The following is an 18,859-nucleotide window of genomic DNA, read 5'->3' on the forward strand; positions in this document are numbered from 1 at the left end:
ATTGTGTCGTAAAAGCGGGAACTGCCTGTACTAACACTTGAGAGTGTAAAGAGCCAAATAAAGTAAATTCAGTTTAACAAAAATTAACGGCGACCCACAAGGAGTCAGCCAAAGAACCACAAGGGGGTCAGCCAAAGAACTGCAAGGGGGTCAGCCAAATAGCCGCACTCCCTGCCCTCACTGCGCAGATTGCAAGGCCCCCACCGAACTTTCCGCTCCTTCCCCAGACCGTGGGGACCGTGGGGGACTAGGGGTGCAGGGGGGGTAGCAGAAGGTGGAACGGAAAGAGGCGGTGGACCTGAGCGGTCGTGCAGCGAAAGCGACACGTAGAGCCCTGTCTCTTGCTCTGTTCCTCCGTGTGTCTCCATAGCTCCTTGTTCATCAAGCTATCCGGACTTTGTAGTTCGTCAGACCAAGAATTGTCGTGGCTTTCTTGTAAGGCTGTGTTTTCAATATATAATTACGTTCTTTTCTAAAATACATAAGTGCTGCATATTAAGGCCACAAAAGGCTAAATAATGTAGGCACAAGTGTACCTATATACTTTAATAAATAATTATGGATTGACCTGAAAGACTACAAGCAGAACTTGGGGCCGGCATGCAGCAGGTGTCACAGTCCGAGCAACCACTGCGCAACAGTTGACTCTTCTCACCACCGAAACCGCTCCACTTTACCCCGTGTGTGCAAATGAAAAAGTGACGTAGGAGGAAATGTGCAGTTCACACGACATTTACGGAAAAATAGCCGAGTTTGCTTCTTGGCGGCCTTATCTTAAGCTCTCCAGGTGGTCGTCGAATTACAATGACGCGTTGCAAAGCTTAACACAAACTACATCCGAAAAAAAGTGTATGTGTTGATGCCAAAGCTGTGGAGGTCAGGTACTGTTCCTTCACCCGCACTGTCTCTACTACACACTTACCTCCTACCCCGGACCTTATTGGCCTGCGTCCCAGATCCTGACAACCGCATGCCCCTTCAGAATTTCCTCTATTATGGATTCCTTCCACGGTTGGCTCTGTTGGTTTGTTGCCTACCTTGGGCCCTACCAATACCAGGCCATGTGAGCCCACCACTTGCTTTGGTCCACTGCCTACCACAGCTTAATTTAGTCACATACACCACCGACTTGTTGCTAGCCGCAGTTCCTATTGCTTTGTCTCCCTTCTGCCTGTCCTATGCCATGTTGCTCTTGTAAATGTGCCTCCAGGTTATGCTCAGTGACAATGGAGCTCTGCAAACCCTCAGCCTCCTTACCCATGATCCCCACTCCTAGCTGTCCTGAACCCCTCTGTCCCATTCTCTCCTGCCACCCATGAATGTCACACCACCCAAATACACCTGCTCCCTCACTGCCAGCATGTATTACCATCTCTTGTGCAAAGTTTTGAATTTACACACGAAGTAAAAGTACCTCCCAATCAAACACACTGTATATGTGCAAATTTATAAGAGTGCATGTACAAAGTCAGCACACGTTGAGTTTTCTGAGAAGTCCCAACTCGCATGACCATATATTAGTGGTAACAAATGGCTTTCCCTAACACTGCAAGAAGTAAAACCACGCATGATTAACTTCCTGTTCACAGATTTAATCACAACGGTGTTCCCCTATAATATGAGACAATATGCGCCAGAGCCAATACTTTATTTTCCCTTTTCTGGAAGAGAGCAGCCTGCTTCAGCCTCAACTGTGCATCTTGGCAATTGTACTGAAACGTGAAGTTAATCTATTTCAAAATAAGCGCAATGGCCGTGTATTTCCTTACACTTTTCATTTATTTCCTGCAAGCAAATGGACTTAGAGCGAGTAAGTACGACTATAAACCCTTTGTGAAAACAGCAGTAGTGTCTCTTGTAATTGCCTATTGTATGCAGCAACGCAAACGGTTGGTACCGTTGGTACCGTGTTTGGTTTTTAACGCTAAAACTGTTTATAAATGATTGACTACTGCAATGATGATAACTTGAGCTCATGCATGTAAAATACTTATTGTAATTCTATATCCTAAAAAAATATGTTATTGTAATGAATTGATAACGTTTAATATGCTACTGAAAGTATGAACAAGTGGCTTATATCAATGTTTAATTGGGTTGTTTCCTATATTTAGAGTAAGTAACAATTATAAAAACAAAGAATATGATTTTATATTTAAAATGTCAGATAACATTTCTGAGCATTCATTTATTTTTAAATTATGCATATTTTGACACAACCTTTCACCGGGATGTTTGGGTTGATTAAAACTCGAATTCAAAATGTGTTCAGCATCATGAACAGCCATTATGATTCCACTGCTGGATGAAAACTCTCCATCCTTTACATTATTTCGATGCCATAACAAAATATTTCCTTCGCATTAAATAATCTTCATTACTCCATCTCCACGGTGGTCTTACTCGGGTGTATTGCCTCATCTAGCTGCAATCACCAGTCTCATCCATCAGCATCATTCTGAGTGATTTGTCCTGTCTAAGCCTACTTACGTAACATTCTGTATGACCTTTATAACTTGCTAGGTTGTCTGATCTCAACGTTGGTCTTTGTGTCTCTGAGTGTCATTCTTCGTGTTATTTTCAATTTTCGTTTCAATTTGAGTCAATGTTTCTGATCCACGTCATGCAGCCAATATGTACCGATTTAAAACTCACATCTTTAGACCCATTGGTATGATTATTTTCATCGTGAAATTGTTCTTTCTAAACGTGCTGTTCTCCAAGCTGCTTTTTCTCGTGTATATCGTGCGTAACTTTGCTTGTGGTCTAGCTTCAATAGGTGCATACAAAATACATTCTGTGCTGGTTTTTTTGTTATCCCTATGGCAAATAACTTGTACTGTTAACTTGTATATGGTATTCGATTTTTTTTTTCATAGTAATCAAAGGGCCAACGTTGCTGATTTCTTTGTTAAGTTCTATCATTATAGTTAATATCCATTCGGAGTTGTAATGAGATGGTTAATATTTAACTATTTATATAAATGTATGTATTTCTCCAATCCAATATTACATCTTTACACAGAAATTAAAAACATCAATCATGTAATGATGCCTTATTCATTATTATATTAACAATACAATAAAATATATATTAACTTTACTGCAATGCAAAACGTGTAAATGTGGATTTGTTGTGAGTCGAAAATAAGTTTAACCATGAATAAAGGGATTTTTATTGTGGTTTGAAGGAAATCTTTGACAAGTTGTTGTCTAGAACCTGAGACTGTGAACATGTAATTTCAAGCCACTCAAACCTTACATCTTGAAAAATATGTTTAACTTGCAGAATCTTAAATTGAGTATATAGTAATGATGACTATATAATATGTGTTTATATCGTTTACATTAGCAATTTTGTAATTTACTCTTAACTGGAAATAATTGATAATAGAGGTTTTTGGGAAATATTTATCTAAATGTGTCACCTTTTGGCAGGCAATTTGGACACTGCCATCTCTGTGGAAGTTGGAGACAGGGCCTGGCTGCCGTGTGGCACAGATGTCGGCAAGAAGCCAGGCAGGGTGGTCTGGTTCAAGACGACACAAGGAGACAGCAGCCCACCGGTGCCTGTGGTCGTGTGCTCTGTGGACAGAGCCCTTTTGCTCTCTTGTGAGAGTGACGAGGGGACATCAGCCAGACACGCGACGTACTCCTGCTCCAGAAACCATGACCTAAACATAAGGAACGCAGAGGTCTCTGACTCGGGCACGTACAGATGTGCTGCTGCAGCCTCCCTTGCTGAATATTCGTGCAAAAATGCAACAACCATGGATGACTGGAATGTGTTGAGTCACACATGGCTTGAACACAATAACCAACTGAGTACGAGTGTAAGATTAACTGTGACGGGTAAGAAACGTAAACATGCACACCATAAGAATAAACAGCCAATGCATAGTTCGCAAAAGAGCAGATTGTCAAAAAGAGATAAATTCTGCCTTATATACATCGTATACAAAGGAAAATACATTTTATTTAATAATTTTATTTACGATGCATTAATTTTATTTACGATGCTCACTCTTGATCATAGATGTTTTACTGAAAACAAAACCTGTTGGTGCATTCGTCAACGTTTCTAAGTGATAGTCGTTAATGCTGGTCTCAAAGGGGATAAGGATGCAGAGCAGCGTTTTCTGTTGTTTAAGTCACATTACGTAAAAAAATGTACACGTCTTGGTTGGATCCAGATTAGTTGTGGGTGGCGATTATACCTTGGCTTCATGATGCTCTGCCAAAATCCCAGCCCCTCTCTTCTGTGTTGGGATTGCCTGTTGACGACAGTGAATAGAACTCTCATCACGTTGCGTTGGGGAACAGTGCCAAATAATTGAGAATAATCTATCATGTGGAATTTTATTCAGCCAGAACTTGACAAGTATGTCACAGTCTGCCCAACTCATACATTTGGCCTAGGATTTCTGGATTCTTCTTCCTTTTCATTTCAGTTGCTTAGCACAACAACCGCCATTAGCCACGAAGTGGCGGTGATGTTACCACGGTGCTTGTGCCAGGCTATGTGCACGTTAAGGCCATGTGAAGGTCACGGGACAGACCCAGATGCCATGGGTTGACTGACTGAGATGACTGGCATCGGCCTGTGCCCCGTACTGTGCCAACTTGCTGTGCTTTAGCCACCCGGCGCTCCGCTCATTGTTGTGAGCATCACTCTTCTGTCCTCCGTTATTGCTGGAGGGCGACTGCCTCCAAATGTCCATTAGCATGCTTCACGAGCCTCCTCCTCAGAGGCTGATCTTAGCACCGCTGGTACCAGTCATTGGCAAGTCCACTCAGCTCCACATCCTCTTGTACCACATCACTCCATACCTTCTCTAGCCCGTGCCACGCCCGTTTAGCCCCCTATATCCAGCCGAACAAAAGCCTTGCCTGCCGGAGAAGCTCACCGATGGGACTTTGTCTACATCTTTCAAGGATTTGTGAGCTCCTCACACAATCCAGCTTGGTTAAATCCAGGATGGATTGTAGGAAGGCCAGCCTAGATATTTCTAAACGGCTAGCCGGCTGTCATGTGTAAGATTGAATAGGTTTCAAGAATTGAGCAAGGTTGTAAGAACTTGAGAAAAAAGATTATGGGAGGGAATTCCAAAGTGGAGCATTGCGAGGAAAGGTGTTATGACTTGCATGGTGGTGATTGAACACAGTATGGATGACAAAATGTATGTTTGGTAGATTCTTAATTGTCAGCTTTTGGTCTCACTAGGTCCTCTGTTTTGATGAAAATACCACTTTGGTTGATTCAACTCTTATATATGATAACGCTCTATTTATAAATTTGTGTGCAGCTCTCTGCCTCTGCTTTCTGCAACATTTGGCAAAGAAGTATGCTTCTGGATGTAGACGTGTCTCTAAGTGGTTTATTTTTGACCACACAGTCTTAAGATTTGCATTGTGGATTGGATATTTATTTGGTTAATATTCGATAACGTTTGACTTAAATTTATCAATGGACAATGCTCATGAGAAACATGCTACTGAAACATTTTATTTAGCTGATTGAGAACACTAATCAGCATATGTCAATATATTGCAGCTTTGGTGGAGAAGACTTACATCATAAAGGTGCACACAGGAGATTTGTTACATGCTGGAACAGATTCTCGTGTTTTCATTTTTATAAATGGAAGCAAAAATAACTTGGAAACTGAGCTTTCAAACTCATCATTTAACTGTTTTGAACGAAATCAGGTATGCTTCAAAACCTTAATTTCAAACATCGCACATATAATTCATACCCTAGTCAGAAATGTTCTGTATTTAGTATTGCAGTTTGACTTTGAAAGAAAATGACACGTGTTAATGTGTTCCAGATTGATTTCTTCACGATAAAAACAAAAAATCTTGGATGCATAACGGAATTTAATTTATCTCATAACCAACATGGACTGGGTTCTGATTGGTACCTTGACTCAATTGATGTTTACGAGGGACACAATCATTACGAGTATGAATGGAAAGAATGGATCGATGGCTCAAGAAAAATTAGACTTCACTTAAAGGTAACAGAACATACAATAATGGATGTAATCACATGTTATGGAAGGGCCATTCAAACCTGGTGAAGTGCTCCATCCTGGGCGTATTGAATGGAGAACGCATGGCGCTCTGCAAGGCTCACATTGAGGGGGAGGAGGGCAGTACCGATAAAACAAAAACACAGATAACTCATAACACTTAAAAGTAGGCTATAAACCGATGGTATGTATTAACTTCATCATGTAGAATGGGAGTGAATATGTCAAACAAGTAGTCTCTTTGTAATTTTTTTATCGAATTACTTAACGTGTTACGGTCACGATGTTCACACCGAGCCACTGAGCCTTGACGAGTGAGGAGCAGCTGAATTAGGAGCAGCTCACGCCTTAAATTCCTGCATTGTTTTCACTTTTTTTGTAATCACAGACAATCCACAACCCAATTAGCTAAGCATCACTGTGACTAAATGGCGCTTGGATGGGCAACTATCAAGCACAAAAACAGTAGCAGGTGTTGTCAACATTAGAGCGCAGTACAGCAAAATACATTGTTGCTCTATGCTGCCCCACATCCGCCAACTTCCATTGACTAAAGTGCTGAAGTAGGGGCAAATATCCCTCACTGCCTGAATGGCGTGGGGAAGCCCTCGTTCAGCAGTGGATTGACAGACGGGCTGCACACCGACATTGCCAATAAAGTTTGGATTTCAGAATATGTACGTATGACGAACTTCTTTCGCACCGCACGTAGCCAACCGTGCTGATTGGAGGTGTAATGAACTTGGCAGACAGCGAGTAATGCTCGTGACGTTCACACGGTACAGGAATCTAAGCTATGGCCAGTGTGAACGTTGACAATCACGAAATTATCGACTAATTACACCACAGATAAACAATGTTAGATTTATTTTTTACAGATAATTAAATCCAACCGTGTGATTTATTGTGAAATGTATAAATGCTATATTGTATTCCATTCATAAGTAACAGATGCATGGCAAATTTTCCTAAACCATACAATTGGAATGTTTACTTTCTGTACTTTGTAACATGTGAAGATACGTTGTAATTTTTAAAGGTTTAAATATTTCTTAGGACGCTCGTGAAGCCCAAAATTGTCAAGTTTCTGCAAGTGAAGGCTCCAGAGAAACAAGTTGTCTTAATGGTAAGGTGGCACGTATTCTTGACAAATGTACTTTTTGTATTTTTGATGAAAAAACTCTATTTATGCTTGCCACTGTGTGACTTTACCGAAAGAACCAAAGAGTATCTCCTAAGCTTGTTTGCTACCGTGGTATAATGGTGAGCACAATGGGCAACACCACGGTTGCATCAACTCTTACCATAAGACATCCAATATTGAATTTGATTGACTGTGTATTAATATCATTTAAACATATAACACGTGCAGTACTCACTCACCCTCAAAGAGTGATAATGACTCGGGTGCAAGGAACCACAGACAAGCGGGAAGGCAGCCACGCGGCGAGCCGGCACCTACAATTGCCCAAGCTCCGTGGTCCTCTATGCATGAAGGTGGTACGGACCAATTAATGAGTGCTTACACGAGGGAGGAAATTGGAGCACCCAGAGAATACCCACGCGTCCAAGATGGTAACACTCTATCCCACGCAGATGGAACAGGTGGAGGCCACATTTTTGCTGGATAAAATTTTCTCATGGGAAGTTTCACAACAGTTGTGCAATCCACCAACACTCGCCTCCACAATCACCTGGTTTGATATGCTTGATTTGCAGTGTAAATAAGGGGGGCAAGTTTGTGAAAAGTGCATAGCAGTGGCATGTCAAAACATGCGTTCGGAGTAATTTGCTGCAAAAAAATTTCACGTGATAAGCCACTTCGTTGAGCTATCATTTGTAGCCAGATCGCTTCTGAAAAAATAGCTATTATATGGCTCAGTGGGCCTTACCTGGTAGAATAAAGATCTTTTCAATATCAGGAAGATACGCCCTTCATCACTATCACCGCTGCCAAACTTATCGTGTACTCCCCTTAGTCTTCGCTCATCTGGATTATTGCAACTCGCTCCTAGTCGGTCTCCCTGCCTCCGTCCTTGCCCCTCTACAACAAATTAAAAACTCAGCTGCACGCACCACTGTCTTTAACCTTCCCTTCACCTCACTTTACTGGCCCCCCCTTACCTCTCTCTCTTCTCTAATTTCCTCATAAGTCCCATCAGGCTCGCTCCGGTCACAAGATGCCCATCTTCTTGCTGTCCCTCCACTGCCCTGCCCCTATTGTCGCTCTTCCTCTCAGCTTGCCCCCTTCCACTGGAACAAACTCCCTCTCCACATCCGACTCTCCCTCGCGCTTTCCTCTTTTCACTCTGCCCTCTCGTCCTATCTCTTTTCTCTACTGCTTTTCCCTTTCCTCTTCCGCCACCCCTACCTGCACCACCTAACCCCTCCCTAGCCCCAGCCTCCAACTTGCTCCCCTCTACCCTAGTCACAACCCCATCCCCCATGTTCCCCGAGCACTACCTCAACCCCTAGTCACTGCCCCTACTTCATTGTTCCCTGAACCTTACCTCACCCATGCCCTTCCGGGCAGCCCAACTGCCCGGCCACCAGACCACTGCCCTTGCTACCTCAATCTACTCTCATCTACGCTCAGCCTAGCAATCCATTAACCCTGTCATTCCGTGCAATCACTTCATACCAGAGGCGGGCCGTCAGGGCCAGCAAGGCCTTCTCTGCTGGCCTAGAGATTGTCAGAATCAGAAAATTATATTTTTATAATTTAATATATTTTCATTAATGCTATATGTATTGTACAAAGTTCGTTCCCATCAGTCTATTAACGTCATTTCATTGCTACTCTGTCCCTCAGTTGCGCTGCTTCCAGTGCAGCTCATAAATTAGAGCTTTTATCCAATACGATTTTCCACCTGTGCTGTCTCCGCCTCTCCGGATGAAAAATCTGCTAAGAGGCCTTCAGAATGTCGAGTGAATCCCCTCTGCTATTGAAGCAAATGGGGACGATGTCATATTCTTTAACCAATCAGATTTCGAGTTTGCCATGTTTGGCGTATTCTTTGACATTTTTTGTGGGGAAACCTGTTGAATCCTGATTGTGTTATGTGTTTTATGGCATGTTTGCTTGCTTGGTGGCCGTATGAGTAAATGTAACTGGTTGTTGTGAGTTTGTTCTTGTTTTTTTGGTATTGACATTGATTTGGGCTAAGCAATGTCTATTTGTTATGCAGCATCCTGTCATACTGCGTAATAGTGGTACATCCTTGATGGTTACAGTCACCATGTATTCATGTCTCTGCAATTAGTGTATTGTAACTCTCATAGGCGTTGAGCCTCGTGTTAAATCACTTTATTCCACTCGACAAAGGTGACTGTCACTGTAAATATGGGGTGGTTACGTCGAATGACAACAGCCTGTAGCCCACGTGTCATGGTGAGGCTATTCGAAGGCGGTTTAATTGCGGGAGGATAGCACTGAAGGCCTCGGTGTAAAATACACGACCCGCCACTGCGTCATACCATTCCATCCACTTTAACGTTACCCCCGTCTATCAGACTCATCCACTATCACACTCCACCCATTCCTCCATCAACCCCCTGCACCATCGCCTCCTTCCCCTGCTGCCACGTCTCATTCCTTTTCCAAACCCGATTACTAACGGCCTTACTATCCCACCCCATCATTCCCTTATTTTACCATTTTGTACCGTAGTCGGCAAGCATTGCCAAGTGCCTTGGCTTTGCTATCATTCGTTGCTATTACATTTGTTCGGCTATGTTGAGTAGTGGAGATTCCTTCAACACAAAGTTGACACAATCATTGTGACCTAATTAAAAATTATATGATGAATAATACTGTCCACGTTTATGACTATTTGTATTGACTCTTGGTACTTTTGTATGTTCTTTTTTAATGATTACATTTTTAGAAAACGTGCTAATAATGCACAATAAAGAAAACACGATTCACATTTCTAACTATAGGTATGTTCTGTATTCTGTGTTAATATATTTTGAAATATTGCAGGTGATATAAATATTCAGTTTGAAAATCACACATTTCTCTATTTTTTTACTTAGGAACATTGTACATGAAGGCTCTGTGTGACAACCTCACGACTACAAGTGGAGCAGTCAAAGCGTATACAGAGAACAGCACCCTGGAACCAACAACAGCTCTCTTCACGACAAGCTATAATTCTCTGCACCAGGATGGGAGCAAGCAGGCTCAAATAGCTGACACCCTGCAGTGGCTGGTGCCTGTTGGGACACTGCTCTCCTTGGCTCTTCTGGCGGCTACACTGGTTGCCGTTTGTCTGTACCAAAAAAGAACCGCCATGAAACGTAAGGGATCCCACTGAATACTGAATACAAAATTGTAAAATGAACGTCATGGGTAGGCTGTGAACAAAAAGGGTTACTCTCTGCTTTCCACTATTTGAAATTGTTTTCACTTTTTCATATAAATTGAGTAATGTTAAACAAGCAGTGGTTTCCATAAACAGATATCTGGAATGTGTTTTCCAGTCCAAATCCCACAGGAAAAATGTCTTATTTCATTTTGGGGGAAACAACATTACAGAGTTGTAAACTTTAAATTTTTCCATAGAACAAGGGCAAAAGAGCTCACCAAGCCGCACACATCATCCATACAACATACACACCGTGACACTTGTCAGGTGCAAAATAGTCACTAGATAATGTTATTTATTATCAAAGCCTTGCTTGAACACCCAGGCCTCATGCTTTACCCATAATCTCACTATACCTGTGTGCTGTGCGAACTTGCAGCAGTAAATGTGTTATAAAAAAGAAACGGGACAGAGTACACAGGCTGCAAAAATAATCACACGTAAGCAACTGTCGACAAATTCTTAAAGTAATGGGAAACACAACCAAGGTGGCCTGCTGCTATTTTGTTGTAGATTATTATATTACATGGTCATTTAATAGAAAAAGTAATGTTTCATGTAATCATGCACATTGCTACAGGATGCTAACCGGCTACATACTTAGAGATCACCAAGACGTCAATACTGCATTGGGACATTTTTCCAAAGATTGCCTAGGCTGAGATTTGGGATATGCCAAGTGTGTCTGAAGCACAGACACCTTTGCTTTTTTTATAGATAGCCATAGAGTACAGTATACGAAGTATTTTATATACATTGTACAAATGATCACTAGATATTAATTGTGGCTGAAGCCTTATCACTCAACTCAACATAGTATTTCACGTCGTCAATATTCATGGTATTTTTATTCATTAACAGCTGCTAAAATCTTTTAATGTTAAGTGTGCAAAAGCATGAACAAAATTAGCATATGACGCACTACAGAACTATATAGAAATACTGCAAAGAGCAAGGGACATCACTGGGCCGACTGATTTTATTGTGAAATCACAAAAATCTAATTACTGTATAAAATATTCGTGTTTTTGCAGGTATTGTACAGGACAAATATCACAGGTAAATATGGACAAACCATGCATCTTAAAATATATTTTGTAGGGCCGCTAGTCGAATAGTATCGGACCAAATTATCATAGGTCAATGACTAAATGTATCTTTGTTATTTAGCTAAAACATAACATTTTGTTTGAGGTAGTGTTACCGATTAAGGGGGTGAGATTGTATTTTGTACAGTAATGTACTATGTGCTCCTACACCGCTGGCAACGTAGTCTCTGACATTTGTTTTGTTCAACAAATGCCACTCGGGGTTAAAAATAAGATCTCCGTCGCCATGGCATTTTAGTGACTGGAAAACAAACATTACATTATTGGTGTCATTTGGTCACGGCTTACCGGGAAACACTGTCACCTGGCGCAATGCATTGTGTACGCCTGACCTCGTCCTGGGGACTACATTTTCCGTTTGTTTCCCCAGTTGTGCTGCTTAGTGCATATTCGGTGTAGTTCTGTAGATCGCCATGGTGTCCGACGTTTTACTCTGCATGCTGGAAGCGTCGTTTTTTATGGATTGAATGCTAAATATGTGTGTACCACAGTGGACCGCACTGCTTAATGAGGTTAAACCTATCATGGACCGTGCTGTTTATTGTTTTAGTTCTGAAACAGGTGAGAAGATTCTTCAAATACGGATAAACAATTCGTACGTTTCATCACAAGAAATATGTGGTATGGTTTTGTTTAAATACAAATGTGCGTGTGCATAGCGCAGTTTAGCACTGTGCCCCCCTCATTCATTGCAATATTGTGTTGTATGTTGGTACAGTACTGTGTTATTCACACTGCCGCGTGTGATGGGGTAAAGTGTGGGTATGTCCATCTCCAGCATGTCTGGCCCGTGTGAAAGAGTAGGCCAAATACACTCGAATGTGGCTGTCTCGGGCCCCCTCTAGTGGGGGCCCTTCCATAATGTACGTACCATATGTTAAACTTCTTTCGCACCGTGCCTCTTGATAATGCACACAGGCGTCCTCAAGACAGAGCCTGGCACGCTGCCACCGGGTGAAACAGCAATTCAGCTCAGGGTAAGAGTTGACCTTCAAAAGTGCCACAGCAGTGACATTTCCATACACTTTCCCTCCCTCGTGTAAGCCTGCCATTTTTATTATTAATTAACGTCCACTATATTTCACCGTGCATCCAGTGTAGAACGGGGGGAAATGCCGAGACGATATGAACTCTTGCATCTTGACTCGGAAAATTGGGCGTGAGCGTTAAGCGTGTTACGCCAATTCTCAGGGCCGGCCACCCATTCACAGAGGCGAACTCGGCGGTCGCCTAGGGCGCCAAGTTAAGTGGAGCGCCAAAAAATACATTTTTAAAAATAAAATAACGGAGATGTCATTATTTCAATTGTTGTGCGTGTACAGAGGGAATATTCATTATAATTAATTTCTCAAAATGTCTGAGAATGTATTGGTTGGACAGACAGACGGACAACCCACGTAATTATTCTTTGGTTCTTTCGGTAAAGTCACGTATAAAGATAAAATAATAAATTTAATAATAGCATACTATGACGTTTCGATTGCAACACAAGCAATCATCATCAGGTATAAAAGAAATAGCAAAAAAAATCTAACCAAAAAACTATAGACAGACATATAAGCAGACAGACATCATAAAGATACACAGAGAGAGAACACGTATCGGCACAAAGAGAGAGGTCGTCTCTGTGACGGGGCCTTAAATATAGAGAGGGGGCGGGGGCGGAGAGAGGGAGGGGGCAGAGAAAAAATTAGCATGTCAATGAGTGGACAACAACGTGGTACGGTACGCAAGCTTGAAAATTAGGAGAAAGACACACTAAAATTAAATAACCTAGTAAAACACATAGCCCGGTTGAGCTTATCTTTTTTCTCTCTCTCTGGTTTTTGTTTTCTCTCTCTGCCTGTGTCCTCTCTTTGGAATTTTCACACTTAAATTCTAACTTAGCAATCTTTGAAATACGTAATCAACCGGGCTATGCGTTAATTGTGTGTTGACCGACTCTCTGTGTTGCATTACATTACATTTCGATATTTTACTAGGTTATTTAATTTTAGTGTGTCTTTCTCCTAATTTTCAAGCTTGCGTACCGTACCACGTTGTTGTCCACTCATTGACATGCTAATTTTTTATCTGCCCCCTCCCTCTCTCCGCCCCCGCCCCTCTCTATATTTAAGGCCCCGTCACAGAGACGACCTCTCTCTTTGTGCCGATACGTGTTCTCTCTCTGTGTATCTTTATGATGTCTGTCTGCTTATATGTCTGTCTATAGTTTTTTGGTTAGATTTTTGTTGATATTTCTTTTATACCTGATGATGATTGCTTGTGTTGCAATCGAAACGTCGTAGTATGCTATTATTTAATTTATTATTTTATCTTTATACGTGACTTTACCGAAAGAACCAAAGAATAATTCCTGCAGTCACGAAAGCTCCAACATTAAGATTAACCCACGTAATTATGCCTTTGTTTAAACAAATACACTTTTAAAAAATTCAACGGGAAATAGGGGCAAAATGTTTCACAGTTTATCAAAAACCTCCGCCTAGATCTGCCCTTTGGGGTTTGGGGGTACCGATTGCATGGTCCACCCTTGGGCACCAGTTGCTCGCAGCGAGTCTAGCGCCGCCCCTGCCCATTCGACTTCATTGTGTTTGGGATTTAATTTCGACGAGCTGTAGGTAACGCGTGTTGATATCTTAAAATACGCAAATAAAAAAAAAAACATGACATATTTGTTATGGAAATACAGTGTTTGTTACACAAAAGTGTCATTGTTACGCACTAAAGCGGTGTGTGTATAGGGGGAGTTTTCAATGACAGGATACCTGTTGTGAATGGAGGGTGGCATAACACATGAAGTGCCATGCCTTCCAATATGCAACAGATTGATCAAATTGGGCTAGTGACATGAATTAAATGAAGGGATTAATACGTTTTCGTTTTGATAAATAGTTTGTATGTATGTATGTTGAACTTCTTTCGCACCGTACGTAGCCAGCCACGCTAATCGGAGGTGCGGGGGATGCACAACAAACTAAACACAAAAGTAACTTTAAATGACGGACATTACTCTATGAAGGTATTAGCTTAGGTTTGCTAACTGCAATAATAGAATTATGCAAACAATCATAACAAAACAATGTGTAATTTGCATCTTGTGACCTAAAGTTAGTGCTTTGTATGGCTTTGAAAGCATTTACATTTAAAAAGAAAACCTTTCCATTTTATCAACGTAATAATCCGAATTTGGTATGTGCATAATGTATTTTAGATGGGAAGTCAAGATATTTCACGGATGAGATCACCAGGTAAGAGACTGCAGATACCCAGGGTCTTATTATTATAATAATCGGGTTTTCCCCTTTCTGGCAATAAAACAGGTGTTAAGATGTGAAAACACCAAACTGAAACCTTTGCAAGGAATCATGTCTGCATTAACGACATATACTAGTGGTAAACATGCAAACAAAAAACACATGCTCTGACAGTATGTGCATTGTCTTTTAAACTGATTGGTCCACACCAGAGACAGCTTTCTTTAGAGCCGAGTCTCACACAGTGTTAGACCAGAGGACGCCAAAAGGCGAAAAGCACAAAGACAGGGCACTATCAGGACATTGAGAGCTCGGGGTGAGCAGTTATATCATGAGACCTCCTTTGCCAGCATTACATTATGATAATAGGGCTTTCCCATTTCTGGCGATAAAACAGATGTTAAGATATTCTTGGTTCGTTCGGTAAAGTCACGTAGAATGGAAATAATAAAATAATAAAAATAAAACAATACAATTATCACGACGTTTCGATTGCAACACAAGCAATCATCATCAGGTGTGAAAACCACAGCCACTTTTTTCAAATTTTCTTGCGTGGTTTTCATACCTGATGATGATTGCTTGCGTTGCAATCGAAACGTCGTGAGATTTGTATTGTTTTATTTTTATTATTTTATTATTTCCCTTCTACGTGACTTTACCGAAAGAACCAAGAATATGCATCCCTGCAATCACGAAAGCTTTAAATCGAGATGTTAATATGTTAAAACACCAAACTGGAAGGAGTCATGTCCGAGCCTGACACCTGCTGTACATTTGATGTTTGCATGTCTCTCTCCATGGTCGCGTGGAGTTTTCTCTGGGTTCTCTCGTTTTTCCCCTCAACATGTAGAAACACGCATTTAGAGTATTTGGCTGCTATATATTTCCACTTTAGCCATCTTCTTTGAGCTATCAATTGTAGCCAGGTCTTATTGACGATTGTGTTCAGATTTGTTTTTATTAATTGTGCTTTTTGCACCACTGCCAATGCAGCTTTACCAAAGAATTTGTTCAATTAACAGTAGTACAATTAAATATAAACAAGGAAGACATCTACCACAACAGTAAACTTAATTGAAATCTTCCAGTATAAGCAAAATCCGTCCGTCTTGGAATGTTATCTGCTACAAGTACAGCTTGTATTTTATCTTCCAGTGGAAATCTCCTTAATGTTATCACCAGAGACCAGAACATTTCCCTGACACCACGGTGCTTAAGGCAGCCTAATTATTTTATCGGATAAAAATGTAAGCAGAATTATTCGAAGAGGAATATCGCCTTTAAAAACTGTTGACGTGTGTTCCCAGAACTGCGTGGCAGAAATGGAGCTAGAAATGTCGACTACCGACCTTTGGTATTTTGGCGACAGAAAATGCTGAAAAAGCACCCGCACCGTTTCCTGTTAATCATCTTAAAGATTGCAATATGATGGCAACAAGTAAATAAATAATCGGACATATTGTGATATTACAATGTTAATGTGGTGTTTCACACCATACATGGAAGTAAAACACAATTGGTTTAACAAATAACTGGTTAACAACACTGTTGCTATGTTATACTATACCGTATGGCATTTTACATATTAAGTGACTCATTTCCACTTTAAGGGCAGACTTGCAAAACGAATGCATGGAATTGTACACAGGGATTGTGGCAGATGCACACGGAATCATGCATTACTCATACAAAGCGTTACACAACACATTTCTGCCCCCTGTTGTCAGCTGGCTGCATGGCTCTGGTTCCACTTGGGTGGTAAACTTCTATCTGAACGTCTTCTGAACAACATTAACACATTTACTTTTACAGAAAATGAGCAAAATTACCAGACGCCAACCCCGCCACCTGAATGCGTGTACAGCGTATTGCAATATCCTGCTGCTGCCAATAATGAAGATCCCAAGACCAAAGAATGATTTTATATATTTCAAATGTTGAATCTTGTTACGCCTAGCATTCATTTATATTGCTTCAAAGTAATATTGGTTCCTACACTGTCTTTATGTCCTAAATTGTACAGCATATATTCAGCCTTCCAAATGAATAACGTTTGATTATATATTTTTCTATCTATAAGTGTGGGATAATTCATATGGTATTCATTATATATACAATAATTTAATACGTTGTGTTTTCTCAATGGTTGTTATAAATATTAAAACCGATATAAGCAATTTTAAAGTGAAACATTGGTGCAGTGGGATAATATGCTCTGTGGATATTTAGATTTTGTAGTTCAAATCTCACCCTTTGTTGTGTTCATGTTGACTGTATGCAACATGCAAGCAACTCACCTTACTGTAGTACAGACGATGCATTTCCAAGTAGATTTACATAGAGGCCGTATGGAACATGTAAGGTGTATTTTTGACAATAAAATACTGCAATGTTTATTGTACTTTTCTTCTTATTTTTTTTACAAAAATGTAGATCATGTTTGATACTGTGCAATTATTATATTATCCAAATACGAGCAACAGTATGTGTCCACTAGTCCAGGTTTTGCCAGCGAATTAAATATTGAATGCCTTATTGCTGAGATCGGATACTGTCGTGAAGTAACGGTTAGCACATTGGGAAATCGAGAAGTTGAAACAATGGGGAATGTTATTAAATGTCTTGGTCAACGTGGAAGAGTAGACCAAATGCCCTCTAGAGCAGGGGTGGGGAACGTCCGGCCCGCGAGCCGTATAAGACCCGTGAAACAATTTGGTCTGGCCCTGCCAAGGGACTTGAAATTCAATAAATCTAGGAGCAAACCTGGAAAAGCAGTTGCGAGTACCAACATCATCAATACCAGCTAACATCATACGCCTCACCAAACAGATGCAGTTCCAGCCATCACATTAGGGGTGAGTTAATTAAACGTTTGACCAAATATAACAGGCTAGTTTTTACGTTAATAATTTTGTATAGCCCGCAAATGATGTTATAAATATCCAAATGGCCCTTGGCAGAAAAATGGTTCCCCACCCCTGATCTAGAGCAACGGTCCCCAACCTTTTTGGCACCAGGGACCGGTTTCGTGGAAGACACATTTTTTCACGGACGGGGGCGGGGGTCATCATTGGGTCTTTCCCCCTTTTCAAAGAAGCTCTCCAGCGACGTTTGTTTTACTCATTGTGGCTACTAGGGGCTAGAGCTTGTGGGCTTACCAAAACTGTGACTGAGACGAGTGCGCAGTGCGGGAAAGAGGCCGGACGGAAGTGGTAAATAATAAAATAATGGGGGCGGTTCCACGCGCGGACTCACCGCTCACCTCCTGCTGCTGTGCGGCCCGGTTCCTAACAGGCCACGGACCGGGCCACGGACCGCTACCGGTCCGTGGCCCGGGGGTTGGGGACCGCTGCTCTAGAGGACCCATTAGTAGAGGCCCTTCCGCCAGCGGTGGCGTGAGCAGGCGAGCCGATTTCAGGGCTACTCCTTTATCCTTTAACTTCGAAGCGAAGGGAATTGATACATTACAAACATTCCCAGTTCCTGACTTTCGGAACAGGAGACACGATGATGGCTTATTTACAATGTTATTCTAAAAAAAACTACAATTACAATATATACAATAGTGATGATTTTCGACTAACACAAACATCTAATTTTAATAATTGTTTCGCATCGTTTCTTTCGATTTTCGAATCATTTTCATAATGTAATGATTGCATGTCTTTGCACTAAAAAAGTGACGTCACCCAATCTCACGTGACACCATTGTGGCAGGAAAGGCGAGGAAGTAATGTAATGTGCCATGTCGTGTCGTCCTTTAGGATCGATTTAATAAAAAGTTCAGATGACCCGAAGTTTCGTTTCGTTAACGCATCTCAATTGTAGTCGATATACACAAGGAACCGTTCATAAAATACCTGCACGTGGCTATGCCTCCGCTTGCGTCATTGTAACGTCTGAATCAATTTGATATAAAACTCCAGTAACTTTCACAATAAAATAATTCTTAAACTCACGAATATTTACACTCCGCAGTTGGGACTTGCTTAGATAACTCCACATCAGCCTCTTGATATCAACCTCCCATTTGAAACGTTCCTGAATTTTACTTAACATAGTTTAAGGGTTTAAATAAATTACGC

At 41.2% G+C, this 18,859-nt stretch overlaps 1 protein-coding gene across 1 annotated transcript; it reads left to right on the plus strand.

Annotated features, from left to right (window-relative positions):
- Positions 1 to 1,595: 1,595 nt before the first annotated feature.
- On the plus strand, positions 1,596 to 18,565 carry LOC144724455 (uncharacterized). Its single transcript, XM_078603589.1, has 11 exons — positions 1,596 to 1,810; positions 3,439 to 3,852; positions 5,555 to 5,709; positions 5,832 to 6,020; positions 7,092 to 7,161; positions 10,074 to 10,337; positions 11,440 to 11,464; positions 12,065 to 12,135; positions 12,433 to 12,491; positions 14,729 to 14,765; positions 16,587 to 18,565. Exons 1-11 carry the CDS (start codon positions 1,750 to 1,752, stop codon positions 16,691 to 16,693), a joined length of 1,452 nt encoding a protein of 483 aa, XP_078459715.1. The 5' UTR covers positions 1,596 to 1,749; the 3' UTR covers positions 16,694 to 18,565.
- The last annotated feature ends 294 nt before the right edge of the window (positions 18,566 to 18,859 follow it).

Source organism: Lampetra planeri, chromosome 20 (genome assembly GCF_965212315.1).
Source record: "Lampetra planeri chromosome 20, kcLamPlan1.2.h2, whole genome shotgun sequence".
NCBI classification, from domain to species: Eukaryota; Metazoa; Chordata; class Hyperoartia; order Petromyzontiformes; family Petromyzontidae; genus Lampetra; species Lampetra planeri.

Excerpts from the sequence above, each read along its gene's own strand:
- LOC144724455 (XM_078603589.1), top strand. The coding sequence starts at position 1,750 with ATGGCCGTGTATTTCCTTACACTTTTCATTTATTTCCTGCAAGCAAAT. Across the intron at positions 1,811-3,438 it reads AGCAAATGGACTTAGAGCGA|GCAATTTGGACACTGCCATC; the intron begins GTAAGTACGACT and ends ACCTTTTGGCAG. Across the intron at positions 5,710-5,831 it reads ACTGTTTTGAACGAAATCAG|ATTGATTTCTTCACGATAAA; the intron begins GTATGCTTCAAA and ends AATGTGTTCCAG.